The 25,308-nt window shown below is 40.1% G+C and overlaps 3 protein-coding genes across 9 annotated transcripts; all 3 read right to left on the bottom strand.

Moving 5' to 3' along the window:
• Positions 1-616: 616 nt before the first annotated feature.
• LOC111490245 lies at positions 617-9,476 on the bottom strand. Of its 3 annotated transcripts, XM_023138790.1 has the most exons (13): positions 9,039-9,476; positions 7,668-7,803; positions 7,337-7,473; positions 6,291-6,492; positions 5,971-6,209; positions 5,790-5,901; positions 4,843-4,987; positions 4,619-4,761; positions 4,361-4,530; positions 3,945-4,250; positions 3,807-3,862; positions 2,655-2,869; positions 617-1,965 (listed from the first exon to the last, which is right to left on the bottom strand). In XM_023138790.1, exons 1-13 carry the CDS (start codon positions 9,246-9,248, stop codon positions 770-772), a joined length of 3,267 nt encoding a protein of 1,088 aa, XP_022994558.1. In that variant the 5' UTR covers positions 9,249-9,476; the 3' UTR covers positions 617-769. The 3 variants fall into 3 exon arrangements, with proteins under 3 accessions (XP_022994558.1, XP_022994559.1, XP_022994560.1); XM_023138791.1 differs by lacking the exons at positions 7,668-7,803; positions 9,039-9,476 and having other exon boundaries at positions 7,333-7,471; XM_023138792.1 differs by lacking the exons at positions 7,668-7,803; positions 9,039-9,476 and having other exon boundaries at positions 7,329-7,388.
• A 2,782-nt stretch (positions 9,477-12,258) lies between these two features.
• On the bottom strand, positions 12,259-15,621 carry LOC111490247 (LRR receptor-like serine/threonine-protein kinase GSO1). 2 transcript variants are annotated; one of them, XM_023138797.1, is made up of 2 exons: positions 15,208-15,297; positions 12,259-15,125 (listed from the first exon to the last, which is right to left on the bottom strand). In XM_023138797.1, exon 2 carries the CDS (start codon positions 15,118-15,120, stop codon positions 12,505-12,507), a length of 2,616 nt encoding a protein of 871 aa, XP_022994565.1. In that variant the 5' UTR covers positions 15,121-15,125; positions 15,208-15,297; the 3' UTR covers positions 12,259-12,504. The 2 variants fall into 2 exon arrangements, with proteins under 2 accessions (XP_022994565.1, XP_022994564.1); XM_023138796.1 differs by having other exon boundaries at positions 12,259-15,621.
• A 4,282-nt stretch (positions 15,622-19,903) lies between these two features.
• LOC111490290 lies at positions 19,904-25,018 on the bottom strand. 4 transcript variants are annotated; one of them, XM_023138872.1, is made up of 5 exons: positions 24,693-25,018; positions 24,011-24,076; positions 23,475-23,608; positions 22,259-22,699; positions 19,904-20,649 (listed from the first exon to the last, which is right to left on the bottom strand). In XM_023138872.1, exons 2-5 carry the CDS (start codon positions 24,035-24,037, stop codon positions 20,235-20,237), a joined length of 1,017 nt encoding a protein of 338 aa, XP_022994640.1. In that variant the 5' UTR covers positions 24,038-24,076; positions 24,693-25,018; the 3' UTR covers positions 19,904-20,234. The 4 variants fall into 4 exon arrangements, with proteins under 4 accessions (XP_022994640.1, XP_022994639.1, XP_022994641.1 ...); XM_023138871.1 differs by having other exon boundaries at positions 24,778-25,017; XM_023138873.1 differs by having other exon boundaries at positions 24,925-25,016.
• Positions 25,019-25,308: the final 290 nt, after the last annotated feature.

Genomic DNA, 25,308 nt, shown 5'->3' with positions numbered 1-25,308 from the left:
AGTAGGGCTAGACCCTTTCCATAGGTTTAGGTTGTTACAAATGATATTATAGTCAGTCACCGAATAGTGCGAGGCACAAGTTGGAGTAGGGCTAGACCCTCTTCATAGGTTTGGGTTGTTACAAATGATATCAAAGTCAGTCACCGGACAGTGCGAGACACTAGTTGGAGTAGGGCTAGACCCTCTTCATAGACTTGGGCTGTTACAGATGGTATCAGAGCCATTCACTGTGCGAGACACAAGTTGGAGTAGGGCTAGACCTCTCCTCGCACAAGTTGGAGTAGGGCTAGACCTCTCCATAGGTTTGGGTTGTTATAAATGATATCAAAGTCAGTCACCAGACAGTGCGAGACACTAGTTGTAGTAGGGCTAGACCCTCTCCATAGGCTTTGGCTGTTACAGATGATATCAAAGCTAGTCACCGGACAGTGCGAGACACTAGTTGGAGTAGGGCTAGACCTTCTCCAGAGGCTTGAGTTGTTACAGATGGTACCGGAGTCAATCATCGAACAGTGCGAGACACTTGTTGAAGTAGGACTAGATCCTCACCATTGTAGACACGTTTTAAAATTGTGAGACCAACGGCAATACGTAACGGACCAAAGCGGACAATGATTAGATAATAGTGAATGAATGATTAAATAACAGTGAGAACAAGTCTGAAACTCTTATACACAAACAAGATGGGATTACACCTTAGAACCCCAAATGATGAACTAACAATGGATGAACTTTCATAAGATCACACCAAAACATTTATGTTTTAGTCTCACTTGGATGAAAAAATGGTTTCAAACTCTCTGTATAACCCTCCTCCTCCTCCACCTCTGGATTTAGACCTGAAATCAGATGAACTTATGGAGGAGCTTCTGCTACTCCTGCTCCTACTCCTCCGCCCCCAAAGGCCACTCCATTGAGTACCACTTCCTGAAGGATCAGTTGATGTCCCACCTTGCTCTTTAGTGAAGCTAGCCTTAGCCAGCTTCCGAAGCTGTTTCAGCCATGGTTTCTCGTTACTCGAGCTCCGACTGCTAGACTTGTTCCTATCAGTTGAATTATCGACGGTTTCGGAGTCTCCGCTAAGCGTCACTGCGAAAATACTCTCCAAGTTCTTAGTGAATCTCTGTGGGAAGAATAGGAGTAGGAATCCAATACAAGCCACTTTGAGTCCTATGAAGAATGAGTGCCCAACAAAGTCAAGCTGCTTAGCTTGTTTGAACAATGCATACCATTCATTGATGAGTTGTGGACAGTAGCCTATAAGGAACAGCACCAGCATGGTTATTCCAAGTTTCTTTTGATCCATGATCGAAAAATCTTGGTCTAAGAGAACGGCACAAATAGCGAAAAACCCGACTTCACAAGCAATCGAAAGGATCTCAACCAACTGAACTTTTTTCTTGATAAATGGCTTCTTAAGAACAAGGAAAAAGAGCTGAAATGATGAGATGCATAATAAGGTAATAATTGGAGTTCTAGAAGAGATTGTTTCCTTGTAAGCACCAGCCATGACTCCAAGAGTGACTCGTTTGATCGACTCGAGGAGCGTGTAGTATATTCGAAGGATACCAAATAGCTTTTGGATGAATGGTGCTTCTGCATCTTCTGTTTCGTCGTCGGAGGCGATTATACGATCGCCACGTTTGTTGGGATTCGCCATGGAAATCTGAGAGAGCATGTACTTTGGAGGACCCCTCAGATCTTCAAACATTGGCCCAAAAATGATAAGGTAAATAGAGCTTGGCTGGTTTTTCCATGTCCATTGACTCCTCTTGCCAGGACCAAGAGTTACACGAACAAGTTCTTGATACCAATGAAATTTCTGACCTTCTTGATGAACTTCTTTATACTGAAGTAGCTTCCCGAACGTGATTCCGACCGACAGGAACAACAGTAAGGCGAGTAAAAGAAGCGATAGAACGCCGAGCAGCAAAACTCCTACTATTAGTCCTGCTAGAGCTCCACCTAGCACAGCCATAATAGAGATCAAAACAAGTTAGAATCCTTTGTTGAGGATTGTTCGGAGGGAGTCCCACATTGGCTAATTTAGAGAATGATCATGGGTTTATAAGTAAGGAACACTATCTCCATTGGTATGAGGCCTTTTGGGGAAGCCCAAAGCAAAGCCATGAGAGCTTATGCTCAAAGTGGATAATATTATATCATTGTGGAGAGTCGTGGTTCCTAACATGGTATCAGAGCCATGTCAATAGAATCCTCAAGTGTCGAACAAAGAAATTACTAGCCTCGAAAGTGTAGTCAAAAGTGACTCATGTGTCGAACAAAGGGTGTACTTTGTTCGAGGGTTATACAAACCTCAAGGGAGACTCTATGGTATACTTTGTTCGAGGGGAGGATTCACATTGGCTAATTTAGGGAATGATCATGAGCTTTATAAGATCCATTGGTATGAAGGCCTTTTGGGAAAATCAAAGCAAATTCATGAGAGCTTATGCTCAATGTGGACAATATCATACTATCGTGGAGGTTCGTGAGGGAAAATCAAAGCAAATTCATGAGAGCTTATGCTCAATGTGGACAATATCATACTATTGTGGAGGTTCGTGATCCTTAACATCCTTTAGAAATGCACTTTGTCTGGAAGTATATAAAGCAAACACGGTTGCTAAAGCAAAGAAACGTTCAAAAGTTACCTCTAAATAGTGCGCCCGAGGCCATCGACATGGAAGGTAGAGAAACAAATGTAAGGAATAGCTCAAATCTAGGGAAGGTAAGTGCTCCATAGTTTCCCTGTGTGTTGTATATTTTCTTTCGACATTTCATAATGAAAAGGAAAAGTACATGGAGGAATATCAAACTTCCAGCAAAAATTCCCAACCAGAACATGCATCTATAAAAATCTTGCCACCTGCTCGTGTAAAACAGACACGATCGTTTGTAAGGAAAAGGAACCTCTATTGAGTTCGTAGACAAGAAACAAAAAAGAAGATGTATTTAGAGATAGAGATACCATATGTAATAGCTCAAGCCCACCACTAGCAAATATTGTCTATTTGACCCGTTACGTATCGTCGTCAGCCTCATGGTTGTTAAAACGCATCTGCTAGGAAGAGGTTCCCACACCCTTATAAGGAATGCTTTGTTCCCCTCTCTAACCGATGTGGGATCTCACAATCCACCCTCTTTGGGGGCTCAGCATCCTCGCTGGCACACCACTCGGTGTCATGCTCTGATATCATTTATAACAGCCTAAGCCCACTGCTAGTAAATATTGTCCACTTTGGTCCGTTACGTATCGTCATCAGTCTCACGGTTTTTAAAACGCATTTTCTAGGGAGAGGTTTCCACACTCTTATATGGAATGCTTCATTCGCTCTCTAACCGACGTGGGAACTCACAATCCACCCTTATCAGGGCCTAGCATCCTCGCTAGCACACCACTCGGTTTCTGGTTTGTATACCATTTGTAATCGCCCAAACCCACCGCTAGTAGATATAGTCCACTTTGGCCCGTTACGTATCGCCGTCAACCTCACGGTTTCCACACCCTTATAAGGAATGCTTCGTTCTCCTCTCTAACCGATGTGGGATCTCATATACCGTCTTTCTTCATTTTAACAAACATTTTTAGCATGGAATTTGACATTAGACAATGCAAACAATAGAGAACTTTACTCTTTGAGGGCCATCTTTTGATGAAAGGCAGACCGGTTCTTCTGATAAACATCTTACACTGAATGTTGACTAACTTAAAAGCTCAAAATGTTTGAGTATATTTCAGTTCATTTTGATCCATAACTATAAGAAAGAACCACTGTTTTGGTAATAAAAAGGCAAATACTTACTGACTGTAACTTCCTGCTCCAAAAACATCATCAGCTTGGGGTATGATATTTTGGCTCTGTAAATAAAGATCAATGGTAAATAAAATGTGAATCTTTCACTGGCATTGGAGCAGTAGAAGATAAGTAACTCCTTCGTACCTCGAAAAACGATCTGTATTCCATTGGAGTAAGGGGCAATCCATATAACTGATCAGCCATAGTAAAGTTTTTGCCTGGAACCTTGTTTTGAAGGACTTTTGAATCAGAAGTTTTGGCTAGATAAGGATTCGATCCAGTAACCGGGCTATAGCCACTTAAGTCAGGTCGATTGTGTTCATCTTCCCACGGAACTTTAAGATAAGGAATACTCCATTGCAAACCATTAGCAAATTCATAGTACTCAACAGGCAATGTAACTGGCAGCCATATAGATAGCGCGAAAATTTGAACGTGACAAGCAATTCTCTGCACGTAAGAGAGGCTGCTTAGAGCGGTCGATTTTCGATATGTTTAAGCATGTTTATGTTTGTAACTCAAGAACATGGTATTCAAAGTGGTAAAATAAGATAACTTACAAAAATATTTCTTGTAGGATTGTATGTCAGGTAGGACGATGATCTCACGAGTACTCCTTCGGATTGAAGGCTAGCTGTTGATAGAGTGAGTAGTCCTGCTGTGAGGGATGTTGCTGCAAACGAAGCGATTACAAAGATCGAAACGACCCGAGATATCGTCGGGAGAGAATCTGCATGTTTTGTTTACAACACATCTTATAGGTAACAATTGATATGTATATGAATGTTAGGAAAAGAGATTTATCAGTGAATGCTTACAGTGCCACACTTGTAGACTATTTGATGCTACATTATGATTTCCAGCAACATCGGCCGTTACGTTTTCGGGGACGCTGACAAATACAACTTCATCCTCGGCTCGTACTTCAACGGAGTAGACACTCCTGCCCGTCTTGCTAAAGCTGGACGTAGACGATTATGTAAGGAAAAATGGAAGCAAGGACAATCTGGTTTCATGAAGAACTTAATATACACTAACTTGCCTCTGCAAACGACCACCACGAATCGATACACAGGACGAGTTGAAATCAAATACAGGCTTCATGAAGTTCACAGTGACCAAAAATATTTTCTCTTTAGTCCTCATAGGAGTAGTTGTATTGAGCATTACAGTTGGTCTAATAGAATCTGAAATTCACAGTTTGTTTTGAATGATGGAATCCTTAGACTTGTGAAATTTATAAGTTTACTAGAAGAATATAGTATTAATTTGTAATAGCCCAAACTCACCGCTAGCAGGTATTGTTATCTTTGGGTTTTTTCTTCCCTGCAAGGATTTAAAACGAGTCTACTAGGAAAAGGTTTCCACACCCTTATAAGGAATGATTCGTTCCCCTATCCAACCGATGTGGGATCTCACAATCCACCCTCTTGGGGGCCTAGCATCATCGCTGGCACACTGCCTGGTGTCTAGCTCTGATACCATTTTTCACAGTCCAAGCCCACTGTTAGCAAATATTGTCCTCTTTGGGCTTTCCCTTCAAGGGCTCCCCCTCAAAGTTTTAAAACACGTCGTCTAGGGAGAGGTTTCCACACTCTTATAAGAAATACTTTATTCTCCTCTCCAACTGTGAGGCTGACAGCTATACGTAACGAGCCATAGCGGTTATATCTATTAGTAGTAGGCTTGAGTTGTTACAAATGGTATCAGAGCCAGACACTGGGCAGTGTGCCAGTGGAAATGATGGACCCCCAATGGGGTGGATTGTGAGATCCCACATCGATTGGAGAGGGGAACGAAGCATTCCTTATAAGGGTGTGGAAACCTCTTCCTAGCAGACGTGTTTAAAATCATGAGGATGATGGCTATACATAATGGGCCAAAACAGACAATATCGGTTAGCGGTAGGCTTGGGCTGTTACATGATTATTGTCATAGGTGAAGTAAAAAGTTCTGCTAATAGCTTCCTTAGCTAAAAGCATTGTTTACCATAAAGAAAAGTAACTGGTGGCAGTGGTGCAACAGGATTTCCTTGTCTGCTCACTACAGAGCTGGGCTTGAGGCTCACAGAGATTATAGCAATTTCAGAAACATTTGAAACCTGGAAAAGGGATTGCATATTAGATCAAACATACACAGATGAACATTTACAATGAACAAAACCACTGACCATGAAGCTGAATCTTCGATTTCCAAGGCTCCTTCCATTCATTGGACGAAGCGTTCCTTCGCTTACTTCAAGTGAATTCAAAACTTCCATAGATGAATTAAGAACTGATTCTGAAAAGTATAAATACACCTTTAAGTTGTCATGTTTGTTTGTTGCTTGTACCAGTCTGGTGTCGTTGTTGAGCTCGAGTAGTCTTTCGGGAACACCAGTTTTCAGGTTGGCGAGTAGTTTTCTTCTGTCTGTCAAGTTCAAAATTTTGTGTAACAATTTCCAAAAGAATTAAAAAATGGGACATAATGATTGTCAATAAGCTTGCTTACCAAAGTGCACATATGATATTGAATTTTCTGTTCTTGTGAATAGATTTCCTGCTCTATCAGTACAGAAGTTCTTATCCATTGCTAATATAATTCTTCCATATTGAGTGGTAGATAGCAAGGACACAGAGAGTGAGTATTTGAGGTTGGGCTGAAGAACTTTGAAAGATGATGGTATAACATGCCCTTCACCGTACACAAGTAGCTGCAATAAACAGTTTTTTGTATTAGATTTTGGTTTTTTTCCTGCTAGTATGAATCTTTCCTGCCAGAACTAGACAATATGCATAGAACATTTTTACTTTTAGATATCTTTGCTTCAATATTCTGTAGTTTTGTATGATTCGTGGAACTGGTTCGAGGACGTATAGAAAAGAATCAAGATGAAGAATGTGAGATCCCACATCGGTTGGGGAGGAGAACGAAGCATTTTTTTGTAAGGGTGTGGAAACTTCGCCCTAGTAGACGCGTTTTAAAAAGTCTAAAAGGAAAAGCTCAAAGAGGACAATATCTGCTAGCGGTGGACTTCGGCTGTTACAAATGGTATCAGAGCCAGACATTGAGCGATGTGCTAGCAAGGAGGTTAAACCCCGAAGGGGAGTAGACACCAGGTAGTGTGTCAGCGAGAACGTTGGGCCCTGAAGGGGAGTGGATTGGGGGCCCACATCGAATAGAAAGGGGAACGAGTGCCAGAAAAGACACTGGGCGTCAAAGGGGGTGGACATTAGGCAGTGTGTCAGTGAGAACGATGGGCCCTGAAAAGGGGTGGATTGAAGGGTCCCACATTGATTAGAGAGGGGAACAAGTGCCAGCAAGGATTCTGGGCTCTGAAGAGAGGTGGATTGTGAGATCTCACATCTGTTGGGGAGGAGAACGAAGCACTCTTTATAAGGGTGTGGAAACCTCTCCTTAGCACATGCGTTATGAAAAGCCTGAAAGGGAAAACCCAAAGAGGACAATATCTACTAGCGGTGGGTTTGGACTCTTACAATGAAACTTCTCAACAGTATCATTAAGCATTACAAAAATGTAAGCAGCCACCTACTCACGTTGCAGGCTTCTACGGATGAACATCCGAAACCTCCACCCCTACTACAAGGTTCGGAGAAAGAAATATTTACGGAAACATTTAACGCGTTCGTGAACATCGTTGAGGCCATAATAGAGGCTGTGGGGGGAACTGTATCTGCAAAATAATGGATACTAAAGAAATTAGCAAAGTTCTTGGGGGAAAACTAACAGTTTTTCTTTCAGTTCATGTAATATACAAAATCAAGAGAGATTTTGACCAAGTTCAATCATCTTATGTGAAGCTATGAGGCTGATGATCCAAATACTGTATTGACTAAGAACAACAATGAAGGTTCTTATAGTTCTTACCAACAGTCCAGTTGTAGCTAGAACAGCTAACTCCCTTGGAAAAATTAGTGCAGACCTTGAATTTGTGCACTCCATCCTCCAATTCAGAGTAGAAAATGTTTCCTTCATTACAGCCTAAAGGGTGGCTGTTATCAAGCTGCAGGAGAGAAGTAGAGATACACTTGAGTTAATTATCAGTTACAAAACTACACTGGGAAGTGAAGATAAACATGAGGAGACACATCAAATCTAGACAAGAATGTTCTGTCTTGAAGTTCTAAGTAATGTAGTAGCTAATTCTCAGCAAATGGGAGTCAAATTCGGAAAGTGTAACAATCCAAGCCCGTTTACGTATTGTCGTCAGCTTCACGATTTTAAAACACGTCTACTAGAGAGAGGTTTCCACACCCTTATAAGGAATGCTTTGTTCCCTTCTCCAACCAATGTGGGATCTCACAATGCTCTGATACCATTTGTAATAGCCCAAGCCCACCGCTAGTAGATATTGTTCTTTTTAGACTTTCCCTTTCAGGCTTCCCCTCAAGGTTTTTAAAACGCGTCTACTAGGGAGAGGGGTTCCACACTCTTATAAGGAATGTTTCATTCCCCTCTCCAACTGATGTGGTATCTCACAATGCTCTGATGCCATTTGTAATAGCCCAAGCCCACCGCTAGCAGATATTGTTCTTTTTGGACTTTCCCTTGCATGCTTCCCCTCAAGGTTTTTAAAACGCGTCTACTAGGGAGAGGGGTTCCACACCCTTATAAGGAATGCTTCATTCCCCTCTCCAACTGATGTGGGATCTCACAATGCTCTGATGCCATTTGTAATAGCCCAAGCCCATCGCTAGCAGATATTGTCCTCTTTTGGCCTTCCCTTTCAGACTTCCCCTCAAAGTTTTTAAAACACGTCTGCTAGAGAGAGGTTTCTACATCCTTATAAGAAATGTTTTGTTCCTCTCTACAATCAGTGTGGGATCTCACAATGCTCCGATACCATTCGTAATAGCCCAAGCCCACCGCTAGCAGATATTGTCCTCTTTGGGTTTTCCCTTCCGGGCTTCCCCTCAAGGTTTTTAAAACACGTATACTAGGGAGAGGTTTCCACACCCTTATAAGAAATGCTTTGTTTCCCTCCCAATCGACATGGGATTTCACATAAAGTTCCGATCTAATTCTCAAGCAGCAACAATCTTCAATAATTTCATTCAAGAGGCCATCAAAAGTAAAGAAATCAACAGATAAAGAGGCTTAAACATCCATGATCTTACTAAATCAACCAACTAAAGTGGAGAATTATATATCACAAGAAGAAAAGAAAGACAGAGAGAGAGAGCAACCAAGCAAACAAGCAAACAAGCCAGTTCAATGAACTGATAGAGTTGAAGGTACCGAACAACTGATGTCGCAGTCCTTGCACTTATAACTGTGGCCGTTCACTAAAATTTCGAACACAAATGTGGCTGACTTTATGCGAGAGAAAGCATTAGGAGCCTCCAAGAACTTCACAGTGACCTCAGAACCATGGCAGCGAGCTCCAAAGCACAAAAGAGAAAAAACCCAACAAATACAGAACAATAGTGGAACTTTGAGCTGACCCATTTCAGAAAAGTACGATGTTTACTGTCTGAGACGTGATGCCATGAATCAAGGATGACATTTGGAGTTATGACTAAAGAGATTGAGCTTTCAGAGAATTGCATGCAGCCTACAAGATAAGCATTCTCACAGTCTAATTGAGAGAAAGACAGAGCTTTTTAATGAAAAATGGACAGAAACTAAGACAGTGAAAGAAGCAGCCTAAATGGTCGTGCAGGGGCTCAAGTAATTCGAAGCTACAAAAGATTATAAAACAGTTCAAACATTAAAAAAAAGAGAGAGTTCTTTTCATTATTAATATATTTCCGAATCTTTTGTCCGTGGAAAAAGCCCAAAAAAAAAACAAAAAAAAAAAATCCAACAAAACAAGACTAGTTAATAGTTAAATGATCAAAAGAACAAGTACATATCTAACTAGGTAGGCTATGCTATAGCGAGTGACCAAGACATTTCTGAGGTCCCACATCGGTTAGAGAGGGGAACAAACTATTTCTTAGAAGAATGTGGAAATCTCTCCCTAATAGACACGTTTTAAAACCGTGAGGCTGATGGTGATACGTAATGGGCTTGAGCTATTACAAATGATATCAAAGCTAGACACCATGCGGTGTGCTAATGAGGACGCTAGGCCCCCAAGAGGGGTGGATTGTGAGATCCACATCGGTTGGAGTTAGGAACAAAACATTCCTCATAAAGTTATAGAAACCTCTCCCCAATAGACACATTTTAAAACCATGAAGCTGATGACGATACGTAACAGAGTAAAATGAACAATATCTACTAATAACGTTTGAGACTTTATTTCAAAGTTCTAGGCTAGTGTGATAGAAAAAGTTCTAAACTAATATGGAAGTGTTGTAATACCACTTCTCATAACACATTCGTTTGAATTTTGAAAGGATCGTTGGAGATCTTTCTGGGTTCCCCTTCATTTATTGCCAGACCCCTTTTGAAACAAACGGCAAATTTGCGGTCTCTGGCCCGTTTAGAACTGCTAGCAGCGACATGACATCGCCATTAATTGCTAAATAGGAAACACAAGCATTTAATAAGCAGAGAGAGAGAGTTTCAAGTTGTGTCCGTTTGTTTTGGGCCCATTTTTCAGGTACATGAAAACCCTTGTCGTCTTGATGAACTTACAGTTTGGCTGGCAATTTGCAATGGCCTGCGTTTGAAACCAAAGGACAGCCTGTGTTCTATTATCTTCTATTACTGTCTCGAAGCACGGCCTCTGATTCATTATCTCTTCAGTGTATCAGTTTGGCTGGCCTGTGGATGGATAGATAGGCTTAGAAAATGGAAGCACAGCCTCATGTGTCTATTGTTGACATCAGGCTGATAGAAAGCGACAAAAAAGATAAGAATGTTGACATTAGAGGAGTAGACAAGATGTGGGTATGAGAATTTTGGGAGGTATGTTGAAAAAAATCTAACCTTTTTCTCAAAAGAAAGTAGTTAATTTGCTCGGTAGAATCTAACGGTTCAAGCTCACTGCTAGTAGATATTGTCCGCTTTGACCCGTTATGTATCGCTGTCAACCTCATGTTTTTAAAACGTGTTTACTAGGGGAGAGGTTTCCACACCCTTATAAGGAATGTTTCGTTTCGCTCTCTAACTATTGTGGGATGTTACAATCCACTTCCTTTAGGGGCCAACGTTTTCACTGGTACACCGCTCAGTGTCTGGCTCTGATACAATTTATAACGGCCCAAACTCACCGCCAGCAAACTATGGAGAGGTTTCTACACTCTTGTAAGAAATGTTTTGTTCCCCTCTCCAACCAAGGCAGGATATCACAATCTAATCACAATCTACCCTCCTTGGGGACCAGCATTCTCGTTGGTACATTGCTCGGTGTCTGGCTCTAATACCATTTGTAATGGCCCAAACTCACCGCTAGCAGACTATGGAGAGGTTTCCACACCCTTATAAGAAATATTTTGTTTCCCTCTCTCACCAATGTGGGATGTCACAATTCAGTCTCTTTAGGGACCCAGCATTCTCGCTGGCACACAGCCCGATGTCTAGGCTTTGATACCATTAACGGCCCAAACCGACCGTTAGCAGACTATGGAGAGGTTTCCACACCCTTAAAAGAAATGTTTCGTTTCCCGCTCTCACCAATGTGGGATGTCACAATTCACTCCCTTTGGGGACCCAGCGTTCTCGCTAGTACACCGCCCGGTGTCTGGTTCTGATACCATTTGTGACAGCCTAAAACTCACCGCTAGTAGATATTGTTCATCTTCATTGCCTCAATGCTTGTTTTCAATGGCTTCTCTGTTGCTTTCTTGCCTTGTTTGGTGATTGTTTAGGCTACATGAAGATATCAATGGAGTTGAAATGCACTTGTCAACACTTTCTCTGATTCTGTTTTGTGTAACTTCCATAGTAATATGCATAGTAATTACAGATATTGTCCACTTTGACCCGTTACGTAACTTTCGTGTCTGCTAGGGAGAGATATCCACCCCTTATAAGGAATCCTTCATTTCCCTCTCCAACCAATGTCGGATCTCACAATCCACCTCCTTGGGGACCCATCGTCTTCATTGGCATACTAGCCGGTGTCTGGCTCTGATACCATTTGTAACAGCCCAAACCCACTGTTAACAGATATTGTCCGTTTTGGCCCGTTACGTATCGCCATCAGTCTCACGATTTTAAAACGCGTCTACCAAGGAGAAGTTTCCACACGCTTATAAGGAATGCTTCGTTCCCCTCTCCAACCGATCGTCGGACCAAAGCAGACAATATCTGTTAGTAGTAGATTTGGGCTGTTACAAATGGTATTAGAACTAGACACCAAACGGTGTGCCAGCAAGGACACTAGACCCCAAGAGGGGTGGATTGTGAGATCCCACATCAGTTGGAGAGGAGAACAAAGCATTCCTTATGAAGGGTATGGAAACCTCTCCCTAAAACACGCGTATCAAAACCGTGAGGCTAACGACAATACATAATGGGCTAAAATGGACAATATCCGTTAGCGGTGAGCTTGGGCGGTTACAAATAGCGATGGAAGCCATGAGTTAGCACAATAGATATTGAAATTTCAGATACAACCTGGACACTTTTTGAACAGATATCAATTCTCAACACTAATCATACACTAGGCAATTATCTACAAAGATCTCCAGTTTATTTTTACAATCCTCAAGACACCAAACTTCATCAGTAACACAGTTCAAAAAAAAATCATCAGCAACAAATAATCTCATCAAGCCTTGATGTTTCATGAGAGCTCTACAAGCCACATTCACTCTGAATCTTCCTTGAGTTGAAAAACACACCTACTAGCCTTAGAACGAACTAACGCCACAGAATCAACCTTCCAGTACTGTCCTACCTTCTTGTCATTTCCATGAACCCATCTCACTTCATCCCTGTCGTGTTCGTTCCCACCGCCATCCGATATTGAAACCGAAACATTTCTCCAGTTACTCCACATTCTCAGCATAATATACATCATTATTAGACATATAACCATGGAGGTAAAAACAATAGCCACAATAATGCCAATCACTGCAGCCTTGGATAGCCTGCTTGTTTCTTGCCTTGATGAACATGATAGCAGAGGTGAGCCACAGAGTTCATCATTATCCTTGAAGGAACTCAATGGAAACCCTGAAAAACATTGAGGGATTGAACCTTGTAGATGATTATATGACAGGTTCAAGATATGCATACTTGTTAGTTTTTCAAGTGAGCTAGGAATTTCCCCGCTGAGATGATTTGAAGAAAGATCCAATCTCTCAAGCTTCATTAAATCTCCAATGGATGATGGGATTTCACCAGATAAGCCATTTTTGCTTAAATCTAGTATCACTTGTAGTTCATGCAGCTCTCCAAGTTCTTGAGGGATATCAGATGTCAAGAGGTTTTCAGAGAGTCTCAGCTCATAAAGTTTGCTGCATTTTTGGATTGTTGATGGAATAGGACCTGAAAGATTGTTTCTTTGAAGGTTAAGAACATATAGAAACGTGAGATTTCCAATGTCCTGTGGTATTTTTCCTGATAAATTGTTGTTATGGAGAGATAGCTTAAGTAATCTGTGACAGGTTACCAATTCTGCAGGAATTTCACCATACAAGTTATTGGATGACAAATCCAGCTCGCCAAGTTCTTGCAAGTTCCCTATCAATGGAGTGATGGTTCCTGTCAGTTTGTTGTCATTAACCAAAAAGTGCTCAAGCTTGCTACAGTTAAAGAGCTGAGCTGACAATACTCCTGTGAGATTGTTGTGTGACAAATCCAGAAAGTTTAGCTCTGTCAGTTCACCGAGCTCGGACGGAACATCACCGGTGAGCTCGTTGTGAGCGAGGCGAAGACGTCTCAAGTTTCTAGACAATCTGGAAGGAATAGGACCTGAAAAGCTGTTGTTTGTCAAATCCAATGCTGTTAAAGAAACCAAGCCAGTAAGAGGAAAGATGGTTCCATTGAACTTATTATTGGAGAAGTTGATTATCTTAAGGCTTTTAAGAATGGAGAATGACAAAGGAAGAGGGCCTTCAAGGGAGTTGTTATAAAGGGTAATGGTGCTTAATTCTGAGAGTTGTCCTAAACTGGAGGGTAATGACCCTGAGAGATTGTTGTCAGCCAAAGCCAATAACTTAAGGCTTTTGCAGTACCCCAAACTTTCTGGGATAGGACCCCACAAGAAATTCTGCCTTAAATGAAGCACAGCCAGGTTTTTTAAGCTGCCAATATCCTTAGGAATGGGGCCTATAAAATGATTGCCATAGAAATCAATCTCGGTCAAACTCGTGCAGTTCGTAAGCTCGTTCGGTATGCTACCCGACATCTGGTTATCATAGAGGAAAATGATACTCAACTTCTGTAGCTTCCCTATCTCCTTTGGAATGGCTCCTGTGAGCTTGTTGTCAAACAGATACAGCTCCTCCAAGGAGCTCATGTTTCCAATTTGAGGGGGTATGGATCCAGTGAAGCTGTTGCTGTTGAGTAAAAGATCGGTTAAGTAGTTAAGATCGTCGAGAGTCAACGGGAGAACGCCTTCGAATCCGTTACCAGAAAGATCCAGCTGCTGTAGTGAAGAACAGTTCAGCAGCTCCATTGGGAACCTGCCGGAAAGCTTGTTCCTGGCAAGAAATATCTGTTGAAGATTTGAATTCTCAAAGCAGAAACTGTCGGGAATGTTACCTGTTAAAGCATTATCCGACAAGACAAGAGTTTTAAGATTCTTCAGCTGAGAATTCAGTAGACTTACAGCTCCAGAAAGGTTGTTTCTTGACAAATCTACATTTTCAAGAAGAACCAATTTGTTTATCTCAGAAGGGATTTCTCCATTGAATCTATTTCCAAGCAAGTTCAAGTACATCAAATTGGTAAGATCACTTAATGCAACAGGAATTGATCCAGAAAAGCTGTTGTTAGCTAAATTCAAAACTTTCAATGATCTTAATGAGGCTAGTGAGCTAGGAATGTTTCCATCAAGCATGTTATTTGATACGACCAAGTTTTCGAGCTCTTCGATCCCGAAAATGCTGTCGGGAATAGAACCGCTGAGCTTGTTCTGCTGCAAATCAAGTGATATCAGATGCTTCAAGGTTCCTATCTCAACTGGAATACTTCCATTGAATTCACAATAGCCAAGACCAAGAACGCTCAAATTAGTCAAGTTTCCTATAAATGGTGTGATATCACCTGATAGCATGTTGTTGCCTATTTTGAGAGCTTGCAAGTTCTTCAAAAGGCCTATTTCAGCTGGAAGCTTGCCAGACAAGTTATTTGAATGCAAGAACAGAATCCTTAGATTGAAAAGCTGCCCAAACTCAGAGGGTATTGAACCAGAGAGAGAATTTGAAGACAAATCTAAGACTTCAAGTGAAGTGATATGCCATAACTCACTCCACATAGAACCTGATAATTCAGAGCCAGAAAGGTTTAAACTAACAATATGGGACATATCATGTGAACAAGAAATGCCATGCCAGGTACATACATGAGTACTTGGAGACCAGTTATCAAGGATTCCAACAGGATCAACCTGTTCTGATTTCATTTTCAGAAGCCAGTTAGAAGGTGTCGAAACCTGTCCCCGAGCCACGTCAAGGTAAACGCCAAGAATGGAGAAAAGGAGAAGGAGAAGGAGATGGAGCTTTGGCACGTAACCGTTAGCCATGGTTCAGCTGGAATGATCATATAAAAGATATGAAGCAACCAGCATTCAAGAGCAAGAAAAATGAAAGGGTTGATGATGTGTTGGCTTTTAGATCTTATGAGATCATTAGGAGTTGCAGTGATGCAGAAAAAATAATCAGACAATCTCTCCTGAATGCTCAAGAGAAACGCTCCAAAAGAGAGAATCTTGTAAAGAGTTGCAGTGATGCAGCGTAAATAACCAGGAAATCTCGCCTGAGTTCAGATGAGCTATTTATTTATAGCATAACGAATCTAAATCTAAAACACTTTGTAACCTCAAGCCCACCGCTAACCGATATTGTCCTTTTTAGGCTTTTTCTTTCTAGTTTTCTCTCAAGATTTTTAAAACGCATCTACTAGGGAGAGGTTTCCACACCCTTATAAAGGGTGTTTCGTTCTCCTCCCCAACCGATGTGGGATCTCAGGGTCCAACGTCCTCGTTGACACTCATTCCCTTCTCCAATCAATGTGAGACCCTCCAAATCCACTCCCTTCGGGGTCCAGTGTCCTGGTTGGCACACTGCCTCATGTCCACCCCCCTTCGGAGCTCAGCCTCCTCGTTGGCACATCGCTCGGTGTTTAGCTCTGATACCATTTGTAATGGTCCAAGCCACCACTAGCAGATATTGTCCTCTGTGAACTATGATACCATTTTTTCAGACTTCTGCTCAAGGTTTTTAAAACGTGTCTGCTAGGGAGAGGTTTCCACACCCTTATAAAGGGTGCTTCATTCTCCTCCCCAACCAATGTGGGATCTCAAGATCCAACGTCCTCATTGGTACCCATTCCTTTCTCTAATCGATGTGGGACCCCCTAAATCCACCCTCTTCAGGGTCCAGCGTCCTTGCTGGCACACCGCCTCATGTCCACCCCCTTCAAGGCTCAACCTCCTTGCTGGCACATCGCCCAGTATCTGGTTTTGATACCATTTGTAACAGCCCAAGCCCACCGCTAGCAGATATTGTCCTCTTTAGGTTTTTCCTTTCGGACTTCCCCTCAAAGTTTTTAAAACGCGTCTGCTAAGGAGAGGTTTCCACTTTCTTATAAATGGTGGTTCGTTCTCCTCCCCAACCGACGCGGGATCTCACATACCTAAACAAATTCACATAAAACTCATTCACAACTTAGATTGGCTATAAACTTGAACCTAAACCACTGATTAACAAGTAAATAGAATCTAATCAGCTCAGACTGTGATTCTTCTTTTCCCATCTCAAAAAGTAAATCCACTTTAAACCACCACCTTTTTTTGTAGCTAATTGCCTTTTTCATCACCTTTCCTAGTTCTTCTAAAACTTTGTCAGTTCTTACTCTTGGTCCTGTTTTGTTTGAAAGAGGTTCCAAAAAACAAAGCCGCTTGTTGGATGGGAAGCTCTATGGAGATAAGATATGATGATTGCTAAATGTAAGAGGGCAGTCCCACTTGTGCTTGATGTGCATGTCTGTAACTCAGGCGTGGGCTTTCCTTTAGGACCTTTTAGGCTGTTCTTTTGTCCATCTCTCTCTCTCTCTCTCTCATCATTTCAAAAGGAATGGTCACAATAGTAAGATTTCAGCTCACATGTCACTCTTTGCTTACTCGTCAATACTATTTTATTGTTCATTTTAGTCTATATCATAGCAAAGACTCCATACCTTTGTTTTATTTAAAAATTTGTTGGAAAAAGGTTTCAAAAACTATCTCGAAAGTATAAATTTATTAGAATATTGGAGGGAAGTCATAGAGGTAACACGGAACGATATGGTGATGGTGGTTGAGACATCGTTTGGATTGTATAACAATTCAAGTCCACCGATAGCAGATATTGTCCACTTTGGCTCGTTACGTATCATCGTCAGTCTCATGGTTTCAAAATGTGTCTGATAAGGAGATGTTTCCACACCCTTATAACGAAGGTTTCGTTCCTCTCTTTAACTGATGTGAGATTTCATAATCCACCCTCTTAGAGCCCAGCGCCCTCACTGGCACATCATCCGATGTATGACTTTAATACCATTTGTAACAGCTCAAGTACACCGCTAGTAGATATTGTTCGTTTTTGCCTATTACGTATCGTCGTCAGCCTCATGGTTTTAAAACATCTGATAGGGAGATGTTATCACACTCTTAGTTCCCCTCTCCAACCGATGTAAGATATCATAATTCACCCCACTTGGGGGCCAGCGTTCTCACTGGCACACTGCCCGGTGTCTGGCTTTGATACCATTTGTAACAGCTCAAGTCCACCGTTAGTAGATATTGTCCACTTTTTTCCGTTACATTTCGTCGTCAGCCACATGGTTTAAAACATCTGATAGGGAGATGTTATCACACTCTTAGTTCCCCTCTTCAACCAATGTGGGATATCATAATCCACCTCCTTTGAGGGCCCAATGTCCTCATTGGCACATAACTCAGTGGGCTCTAATACCATTTGTAACAGCCTAAGTTCATCGCCAGCAGATATTGTCCACTTTTTCCCCGTTACGTATCGTCACCGACCTCACAGTTTTAAAACGCGTATGATAGGAAGAAGTTTCCACACCCTTTTAGGAAATGTTTCGTTCCCCTCTCCAACCAATGTGAGATCTCATAATCCACTCCCCTTGGAGGCCCAACGTTCTCGCTAGCACACCACCCAATGTCTGACTCTGATGCCATTTGTAATAGCCCAAATCCACCACTAGCAAATATTATCCGTTTTTGCCCATTACGTATCGTCGTCAGCCTCACGGTTTTAAAACGCATCTGATAGGGAGAGGTTTCCACACCCTTATAAGAAATACTTCGTTCCCCACTCCAACCAACATGAAATCTCATACACTAAGCCTAAAAGAATACCATTCTTAATTTATTCATTTGGTTAGTGTACCCTGTTCTTAAAGTCCAAATACCAATAGTTTTTTCTTCTATCAACCAAAACTACCTAACACCCTTATAAAATACAAGTAGAAAAAACCAGAACCCAAACCACTACTGTTGTTTTTACAGTAAAGGCCAGCTTTAATACTCCTACCTGTTCAAACCCACAACACAGAGCCAAAGAAACCATGTGAGGTTTGGTGAGACCAACCAATATAAAACCAGCCCATTTGATGGCTCACCGTCTTCAAGAGAGAGAGAGAGAGAGAGAAATTATTCCATGTGAAATGAAGCCAATTGGAAAAGGACAAGACCTTCTCCTCCATAATGGAGATTATCCACTTTGATGGACCATCCACAAGTGTATTTGTTGAGCCATCACTATAAAACTTTATTTTCTTATTGCTTTGTTTCCAAAGTTTTAGAGGCCATCAAGAAACGTTTGTCAAAATGAGCTAAGTGTTTACAAGTCACGTAAGGAATCACAGACAAGGAAACACAAGTTTTTGGTCACTTAGGACCATTTGTGTACCTTTTTCTTTTTCTTTTTATTTGGTATCAAACTCATCCTCTAGTGCTATCTCCATCAACTCATTAGATAGCTACAACTTCCAAACTACAAGATCTTAATCCTTTTAAGATATGCTCATACCTTAGTAGCCATTTGTATTGGGATTGCATTTCAATTTGTATAAGTAAGTGATTGTGCGTATATTTCTTTTCTTCCCATTGAAATTTCCTCGTATTCTTCAAAAGCCTTATAATGACACGATCACTTACGTGGAGGAAAAGACAAAGTTATGTTCTTAGAAAACATGATTGTCACGGATTAATGTACTATACTTTCTTTAAGTGGATTATTACTTGCTTTATCCAATTCCTTCAAATGGAAGGAGCGTCGTTAACAATAACGCTTCTAAAGTTGATAAGATTTCAAAAGTAGAACAAAGAAGAAAAATGAACTGACTTAACCTTAAAATTTTCATCAGTATTAGTTTTTTTTCATCAGTATTAGTTTTTTCATCGGCATTAGTTTTTCCAGTGAACTCATTTGTTATAAGATATTTGTAGCTAAAGCATTTTTTTAATAAATCGAGTTTTACTTCCTTTTTTAAGAAATAATATCTGTGGACCTTTTTTAGGAGGCTATGTGAGTAGTTGTTTTGATTAGGTTTAGGCCTCTAGTGCTAGGTTTAGATTCTTTTTTATTACTTCTCTATTAACAAAATTCAGGCCAATTATTGGTTAGTTTTGAATAATTTTCTAGTTCGGTTTAAAAAATTGGATTGCCTTTTTTTCAACATATAAAGTTTTAAACTTTAAAAGTCAGGAGGAAAACCGAGTTCCTTTACCTAAAACGTGTCGTTACATGGATAACGAGCAAACGCCAAAGAAGGTGCATCATTGAAGCTAAATATACTAAAATTTTTGCATTTGACCATAACTATACAAGTTCCAAGGATTAAACTAATCAAAATCTGCATAATGGATTAGAAGTTCTCAAAGTCAAAAGCATATAGCAACCACTAAGCTGATCACATATGCTTTAAAATCAATCACCTTTGACCTTGTTCTGTTGGCATGTCCTTGTAATTTGTTAGCCAACTCCTGCGTGACAGAGTTTCAGTTCATCCAAATGAATAACGAAACAATATAATATGGAAAGACTAATTGATAAAATTCAAGTTGACAATGCTTACACATACATCACTATAACAGGAAAAACGCAACTTAATGGGACCTCTTCCAATTAAAAGAACAAGGGAAAAAGAATTACATCCTCATCACAACAGTCACAAAATCAGACAACTCAAGTCATTCTGATCCTTGCTTAGCTCATTAAACACTAATATACTCCCACAAAAAGTGGAAGGCCAGACATGCTTTAATGACAAATCAAGCTTCTTAGATAATGTGAGAAAGAAACAGGATCCATCCAGCCTTCGATCTTGGTAAGAGATTTGCTTCAAAATACAAACCATAGTCTAAATCAGATTAGCTCTCTTTAAAAACCTGATTGTTCGGCAGTAGTATGGCCAAATTAATTCCACACAATCAAGGTACTTATCGACAATCCACTCTCTTAACTCCATGAGCTTTCTTAGCAATAGTTCTTTGTTCTTTAGATTCTTAATGTTGATTATCGGTTGCAAGAAACGAGCTACGAACTCTTCTTTGAGTTTCCCTTGTATGACATAATGATGCACTGTCTGGTAGTAAGTGGGGGAGTTCCTTACTAGTTTAGCAGTCAACTTAAAGCTGAAGATATAGATGGAACACAACCAGAGAAACATCTTAACGTAGAAAGCAGTAATTAAGGGCCCAAAAACCCAAAGAGGAGTCAATTCTCTTGAAACTTCAGCCCCATAAAACACGTTGATCACCAGGTACATAGGAACACTGAAAAAAAGAACGGCACTGAGAATAATAAATATAAAAAGATTCAAGACAGGCACTAGCATAAAATATGGATGATAAAGAAGTATTCAACTATACCATGACAGTCACAGTTATAAAAGAATTCATATGTGACATTGCACGTGGAAGAGATGATCGGATGGCCGAGCATATATATTCTAGTCATAATTCATTCGTCCTTATGAAAAGTAAGGAGAAGCATACTAATATCATTAGTCAAAAATGTAAATGTGATGAGAATGAGACTTTCTGTTCCTACTCAAAATGGGAAAACATCCCCACCGCATTTACATTTTAATATCACTGACACGAGCAAGCTTGTTCTTGTTATTCATAGTGCTACGAAGTTGCACATAACTACATAAATCTAGCATTAAATCCTTCTAAGTTAACCAAGGACTAACAACTTATGAAGCAGGGATGGGGTGGAAAAGAATTACAAAGTAGAATGAAATTTAAAGAGTCTTTTTATAGTTAAGAAACAAGAAGCTGATGGTGTGAGATTTCATATTCTTTTAGTACTTACTCATCCTTAAGTTCAGGAGCCTTTGTGTAAACTCCTATTGGGAAATTCAACATTTTTGCTTATAACTTATTCCATTATCAACTATATATTGTGTTTTCTTTGGTCACAACAACAGCAAGATAAATTAAACTTTCCCTTTTTCTCTCTCCTTCAATTGGATGAACCTACAAATAGTGGTAGTCTTAAAAAAAGTAAGATGATTCAAACCCTCTGCTTCATTCAAGACATCTAGGTCATTCTCGTGTAGTTCATTTTTCATTCGATTGTTCCCATCAACCCAAGTCTTTGTTTTATTTATTGTGAAAGGTTAGAGACGCCAAGAAAGGCAAACTCTTTGTCCGGTAGGTCTTACATGGGAGGCTTAACATTATTGATTTTCATTAAAATGTCTTCTTCTACGCTGCTAAGGCCTTAGTCATGTGTCTTAAGCAAATGTCTTGAGGGTTTGGATCGTGTATTATGAGAGTGTCATCTCACGACTTCAATAAGAGAGATTTTTTCGCCCCTAAGACTTTTGGCGTGCTAGGCTTGTAATAGATCATGGGAGGAGATGCTTCATCTGCTGTTTTGGGACTAGGATAGTATGGTTTCCTTGTGCATGCAACCTTTCAGGCTATTTTGTGGAACATTAGGTGGGATATTTGGCGGGAGGGAGATAGAAGAATTCTCAGAGAGTTGAAAGCCCTTAGAGGGAGGTGTAATTTATAACTAGGTTGAATGCCTCACTTTGGCTGGCTTTTACGGAAGAGTTCCTTTTGACAAATTTTACCAAAGAGTTCTGTAATTACCCTTTACCTTTAACATTGATAAATGGAGCATTTTTTGCAACATTTTATTTCTTTGTTCAGGCTCCTATTGTGGTGGTGGTGGGCACTGGGCTATTCCCTTTTTTTATTGGCCTTTGGAATTCTTCCCTTGTCTTAGTAAAAGCTTGATTTCTCATTAAATAAGTGAACATCAATACTCTACAGCTTCAAATAGATAATAGTGTGAAGTCCTTGCTTAACAATGATAAAATCAAACCAAGTTAAAGGAGCATACGTAAACAAGTAAATAGCTACTTACAATACTAGCAAAGGTATCTTCACTGCTGCATTAAGTCCCCAAAAATGGAACCAAACACCTCGCAAAATCTCATTGCTTTTCTTTTTATTGGACTCCTGCTGAATATCTGACATCCCTGCCGAGGGCAGATCCTCAAGAATTTCATCCACATCTTTACTAACGGGTTGTCTGCACAACAATTCCAACCATTTCTTGAACAAATTTTGAATTGCAGGAGATGGAGCAATATCCTCATTTGCTCCAGAGGCATAGCAAAGTGGAACATTGTTTGCCTTTGGAGTTTCTGTACAACAATCATCATCTTTAAACTTTACAGGGTAGTTGGGAATCTTAGATCCATTTGCTACCCCACCTGTCCCATCATCTATACGAGCACTGCTTTTGAAGGCCGAAACTCTCAAGAGATTAGGCCTTGGTCCATTTAATCGAGGAGTCCCTACACTGAAAATAAGCTCCATGAGTTTTGGGCCAAGGATACACAACATAGTTTATATATGATACAAGAATACAGCACATCAGAGAGACTTCAGGGGCAAGCACAACTTGTTCATGATGAACAAGGATCCCCACGAACATCAGAGAAACTTCAAGGGAAAGCAAGCTATATGACTAGATTAATTCAATTCAACACTCAAGTTAAAAATCATCTCAATATTACAAGAACAGGAAATTGTGTACTTTCAGCGTAAATGTATCCCGAAGTATATAGGCAACAAGCAGCATGATAGACTAATCAACTAATAAAATATGGCACAGAAATTTAACATGAAAATGTTAACTTCAGTCACAGAAGTTTTTCTTTGATAACCCAGTATCAACGGCCCCAACCTTACTAATTTGGGTGCGCCCGTCCCTTGGCCTGAACTTAAGAAATGAGGATTTTTCTTATTAAGATCACTCAAAGGTTTGAAAACATGACTTCTGGGTAGGTGAAACTCAAAGACCCATGTCTCCCCCAACAGCGCTGTCCCTTGGGGGTCACTTTATTGACAAAGTTCGTGACTGACAAAGTGAGTAGAATGCCTTTTTGACAATCTCTAATGGTCTTTCAACTATGATGAACATGGCTTGAGGTTCAAATTTAGTTCAATATTAACTTTTAAAATTTGAGAGTGGTTTAGAGATTTAAAGGAAATGGACAACTGAGACAAGAAAAGAAAACTGAGAGAAACAATGTCCAAAAAAAAAAAGCTGAAGTGATTTTCAAAGCCCTTACCTTAAACAAACATTGCTCCTTAATGGGGTGCAATGTTCATCTCTCCTAGCTGTGCGAACAGATATTACATACTGTTTTAGCTTCAAAGAACCATTCCAGGACGAAAATCTTGATAAAAATTCTGCATAAGAACCCTACAACACGAGCAAGGTTGTAGACAATGAGGATTGCAAACGACCAAGGAAAAGTAAAATGTGGGAATAAAATCAGAAACATATGGAAGCCAATATCTAGATGAATAAGAGTAAATAATAGTTTTTAGCCAATTGATACATACGAGTTTGAAAATTTCTTCATGACTATCTAAAAACTCATTCGTACAAAATGGTTGTTTTCTTACCCAAGGACCGATTTCTTTAGATACATTGAAATACAGTTCCCATTAGTTTTTCTATTAAGTTACATGCTAAAGAAGCAAATGAAAGGCACTCCCTTTCAAAAATATGACCTGAAATACATCCAGACGTTCATGGCATGAAAAACGAGAATTTATTCACTTGAAATTCAAAGAGTTTACTTTATGATTTCTCAAATACCTGAGGATGATGGGTAATTAAGGCCATCTTCTAGACCTTAACGACCAAATCATTTAATCAAAGCACCTGATTCAAACAAGAGAAACCAGACCAGTCATTATTTCATTACACAAGTATTGAAATACGACAGAATTGCTAAAACATAGCAAGACAGCATGGATAAACCATCTCGATGCCGAAAAGTAAACTCAAAAAATACATAAAACATTATAAGACATAAACTCAAAACAGACCTATCTCAGTATTGATATGAAGAATGAAATTTTACATGAAGGACGCAATCAGCTCATATTGGAAAAGGAACCACAATCTCCAAACTACACATTTACGCATTGCGCATCTTACAAAAGACTATCAAGTATCATTAAACAAAACATTCATGCACTGTCAGAAAACAAATCAGAAACACAGAAGCAATATTTAAAGGCAGAAGCTATGGCTTTCGAGTATCCGAAGGACAAACAAAAAACGAAAAAATCAACCTTATCCTCCATTGTTCCTCCGTACCCAAGCAGGTCAATTACATGACTGTTAACTACCTAATTTCCAGGATGCACCAGGGGAAAACAATCTCAATTTTTGATAAAGAAAACATCAGACCGGACGACATAGAACTTCAAAATGTCAAATTTCTAGCATCCTCATCAAATTATTCCACCCAGCAATTAACTAAACTACCAACCTATTTACAAAACCGAAACGAATTCGCAAATTCGTTAACGAAGCCCAGGATATAGAGCAGTAGGTAATTCAAATCCCAAACTAACACTTGAATTAGAATTCATGCGCCCTTCTAGTACGGCAGCGACAGAGAGAGGATCAAAATGGAAACAACAGCCTTCCCGCCGACAATCAAAGATATGGAAATAGAAAACGGAAGAGAAGAAGAGACGGAGGATTGAGGAAGAGGGAACCTGGAATGAGGAATTGAAGGTTTCTGAGGAACCTGAACTGTAGACGATAAGGAAGCCACAAATGAAACCAGAGGGTAAGGTAGCGTTAATGGCTATTCCGAGTGGGAATTAATGACCCGTTTAGGAAATTGGGTTGACCGAACTGAGTCCAAAATCCATACTCGGATTCTTCCACCGAGTGAACTAATGGGCCTCCACTTGGGCCACCATCTATTAAATTTGGGCTTTCCCCAGGCCCATCTATTTATTTTGTAATTAATTAAAGGGGAAATAATTATCATTTTCATTTAAATTACCATTAATAAAAATACTAATACTCATGAATTTACATCACAACAATTCCAACCGGGTATAGCACTAACATATGCGAGCTATTAGATCACT

This window comes from Cucurbita maxima, unplaced genomic scaffold (assembly GCF_002738345.1).
Source record: "Cucurbita maxima cultivar Rimu unplaced genomic scaffold, Cmax_1.0 Cma_Scf00015, whole genome shotgun sequence".
NCBI classification, from domain to species: Eukaryota; Viridiplantae; Streptophyta; class Magnoliopsida; order Cucurbitales; family Cucurbitaceae; genus Cucurbita; species Cucurbita maxima.
This window is presented reverse-complemented; position numbering and strand designations above follow the sequence as displayed.

What these genes read in the sequence shown, in the direction of transcription:
- LOC111490245 (XM_023138790.1), bottom strand. Translation starts at nt 9,248, where the DNA reads ATGGGTCAGCTCAAAGTTCCACTATTGTTCTGTATTTGTTGGGTTTTT. An exon ending in AATATCATATGTGCACTTTG is followed by an intron (nt 6,210 to 6,290) that starts GTAAGCAAGCTT and finishes TGAACTTGACAG; the next exon opens with ACAGAAGAAAACTACTCGCC. An exon ending in AATACAGATCGTTTTTCGAG is followed by an intron (nt 3,863 to 3,944) that starts GTACGAAGGAGT and finishes CTTTATTTACAG; the next exon opens with AGCCAAAATATCATACCCCA.
- LOC111490247 (XM_023138796.1), bottom strand. Translation starts at nt 15,387, where the DNA reads ATGGCTAACGGTTACGTGCCAAAGCTCCATCTCCTTCTCCTTCTCCTT.
- LOC111490290 (XM_023138872.1), bottom strand. Translation starts at nt 24,037, where the DNA reads ATGGCCTTAATTACCCATCATCCTCAG. An exon ending in TAATTACCCATCATCCTCAG is followed by an intron (nt 23,609 to 24,010) that starts GTATTTGAGAAA and finishes CTCGTGTTGTAG; the next exon opens with GGTTCTTATGCAGAATTTTT. An exon ending in AGGAGCAATGTTTGTTTAAG is followed by an intron (nt 22,700 to 23,474) that starts GTAAGGGCTTTG and finishes GCTTATTTTCAG; the next exon opens with TGTAGGGACTCCTCGATTAA.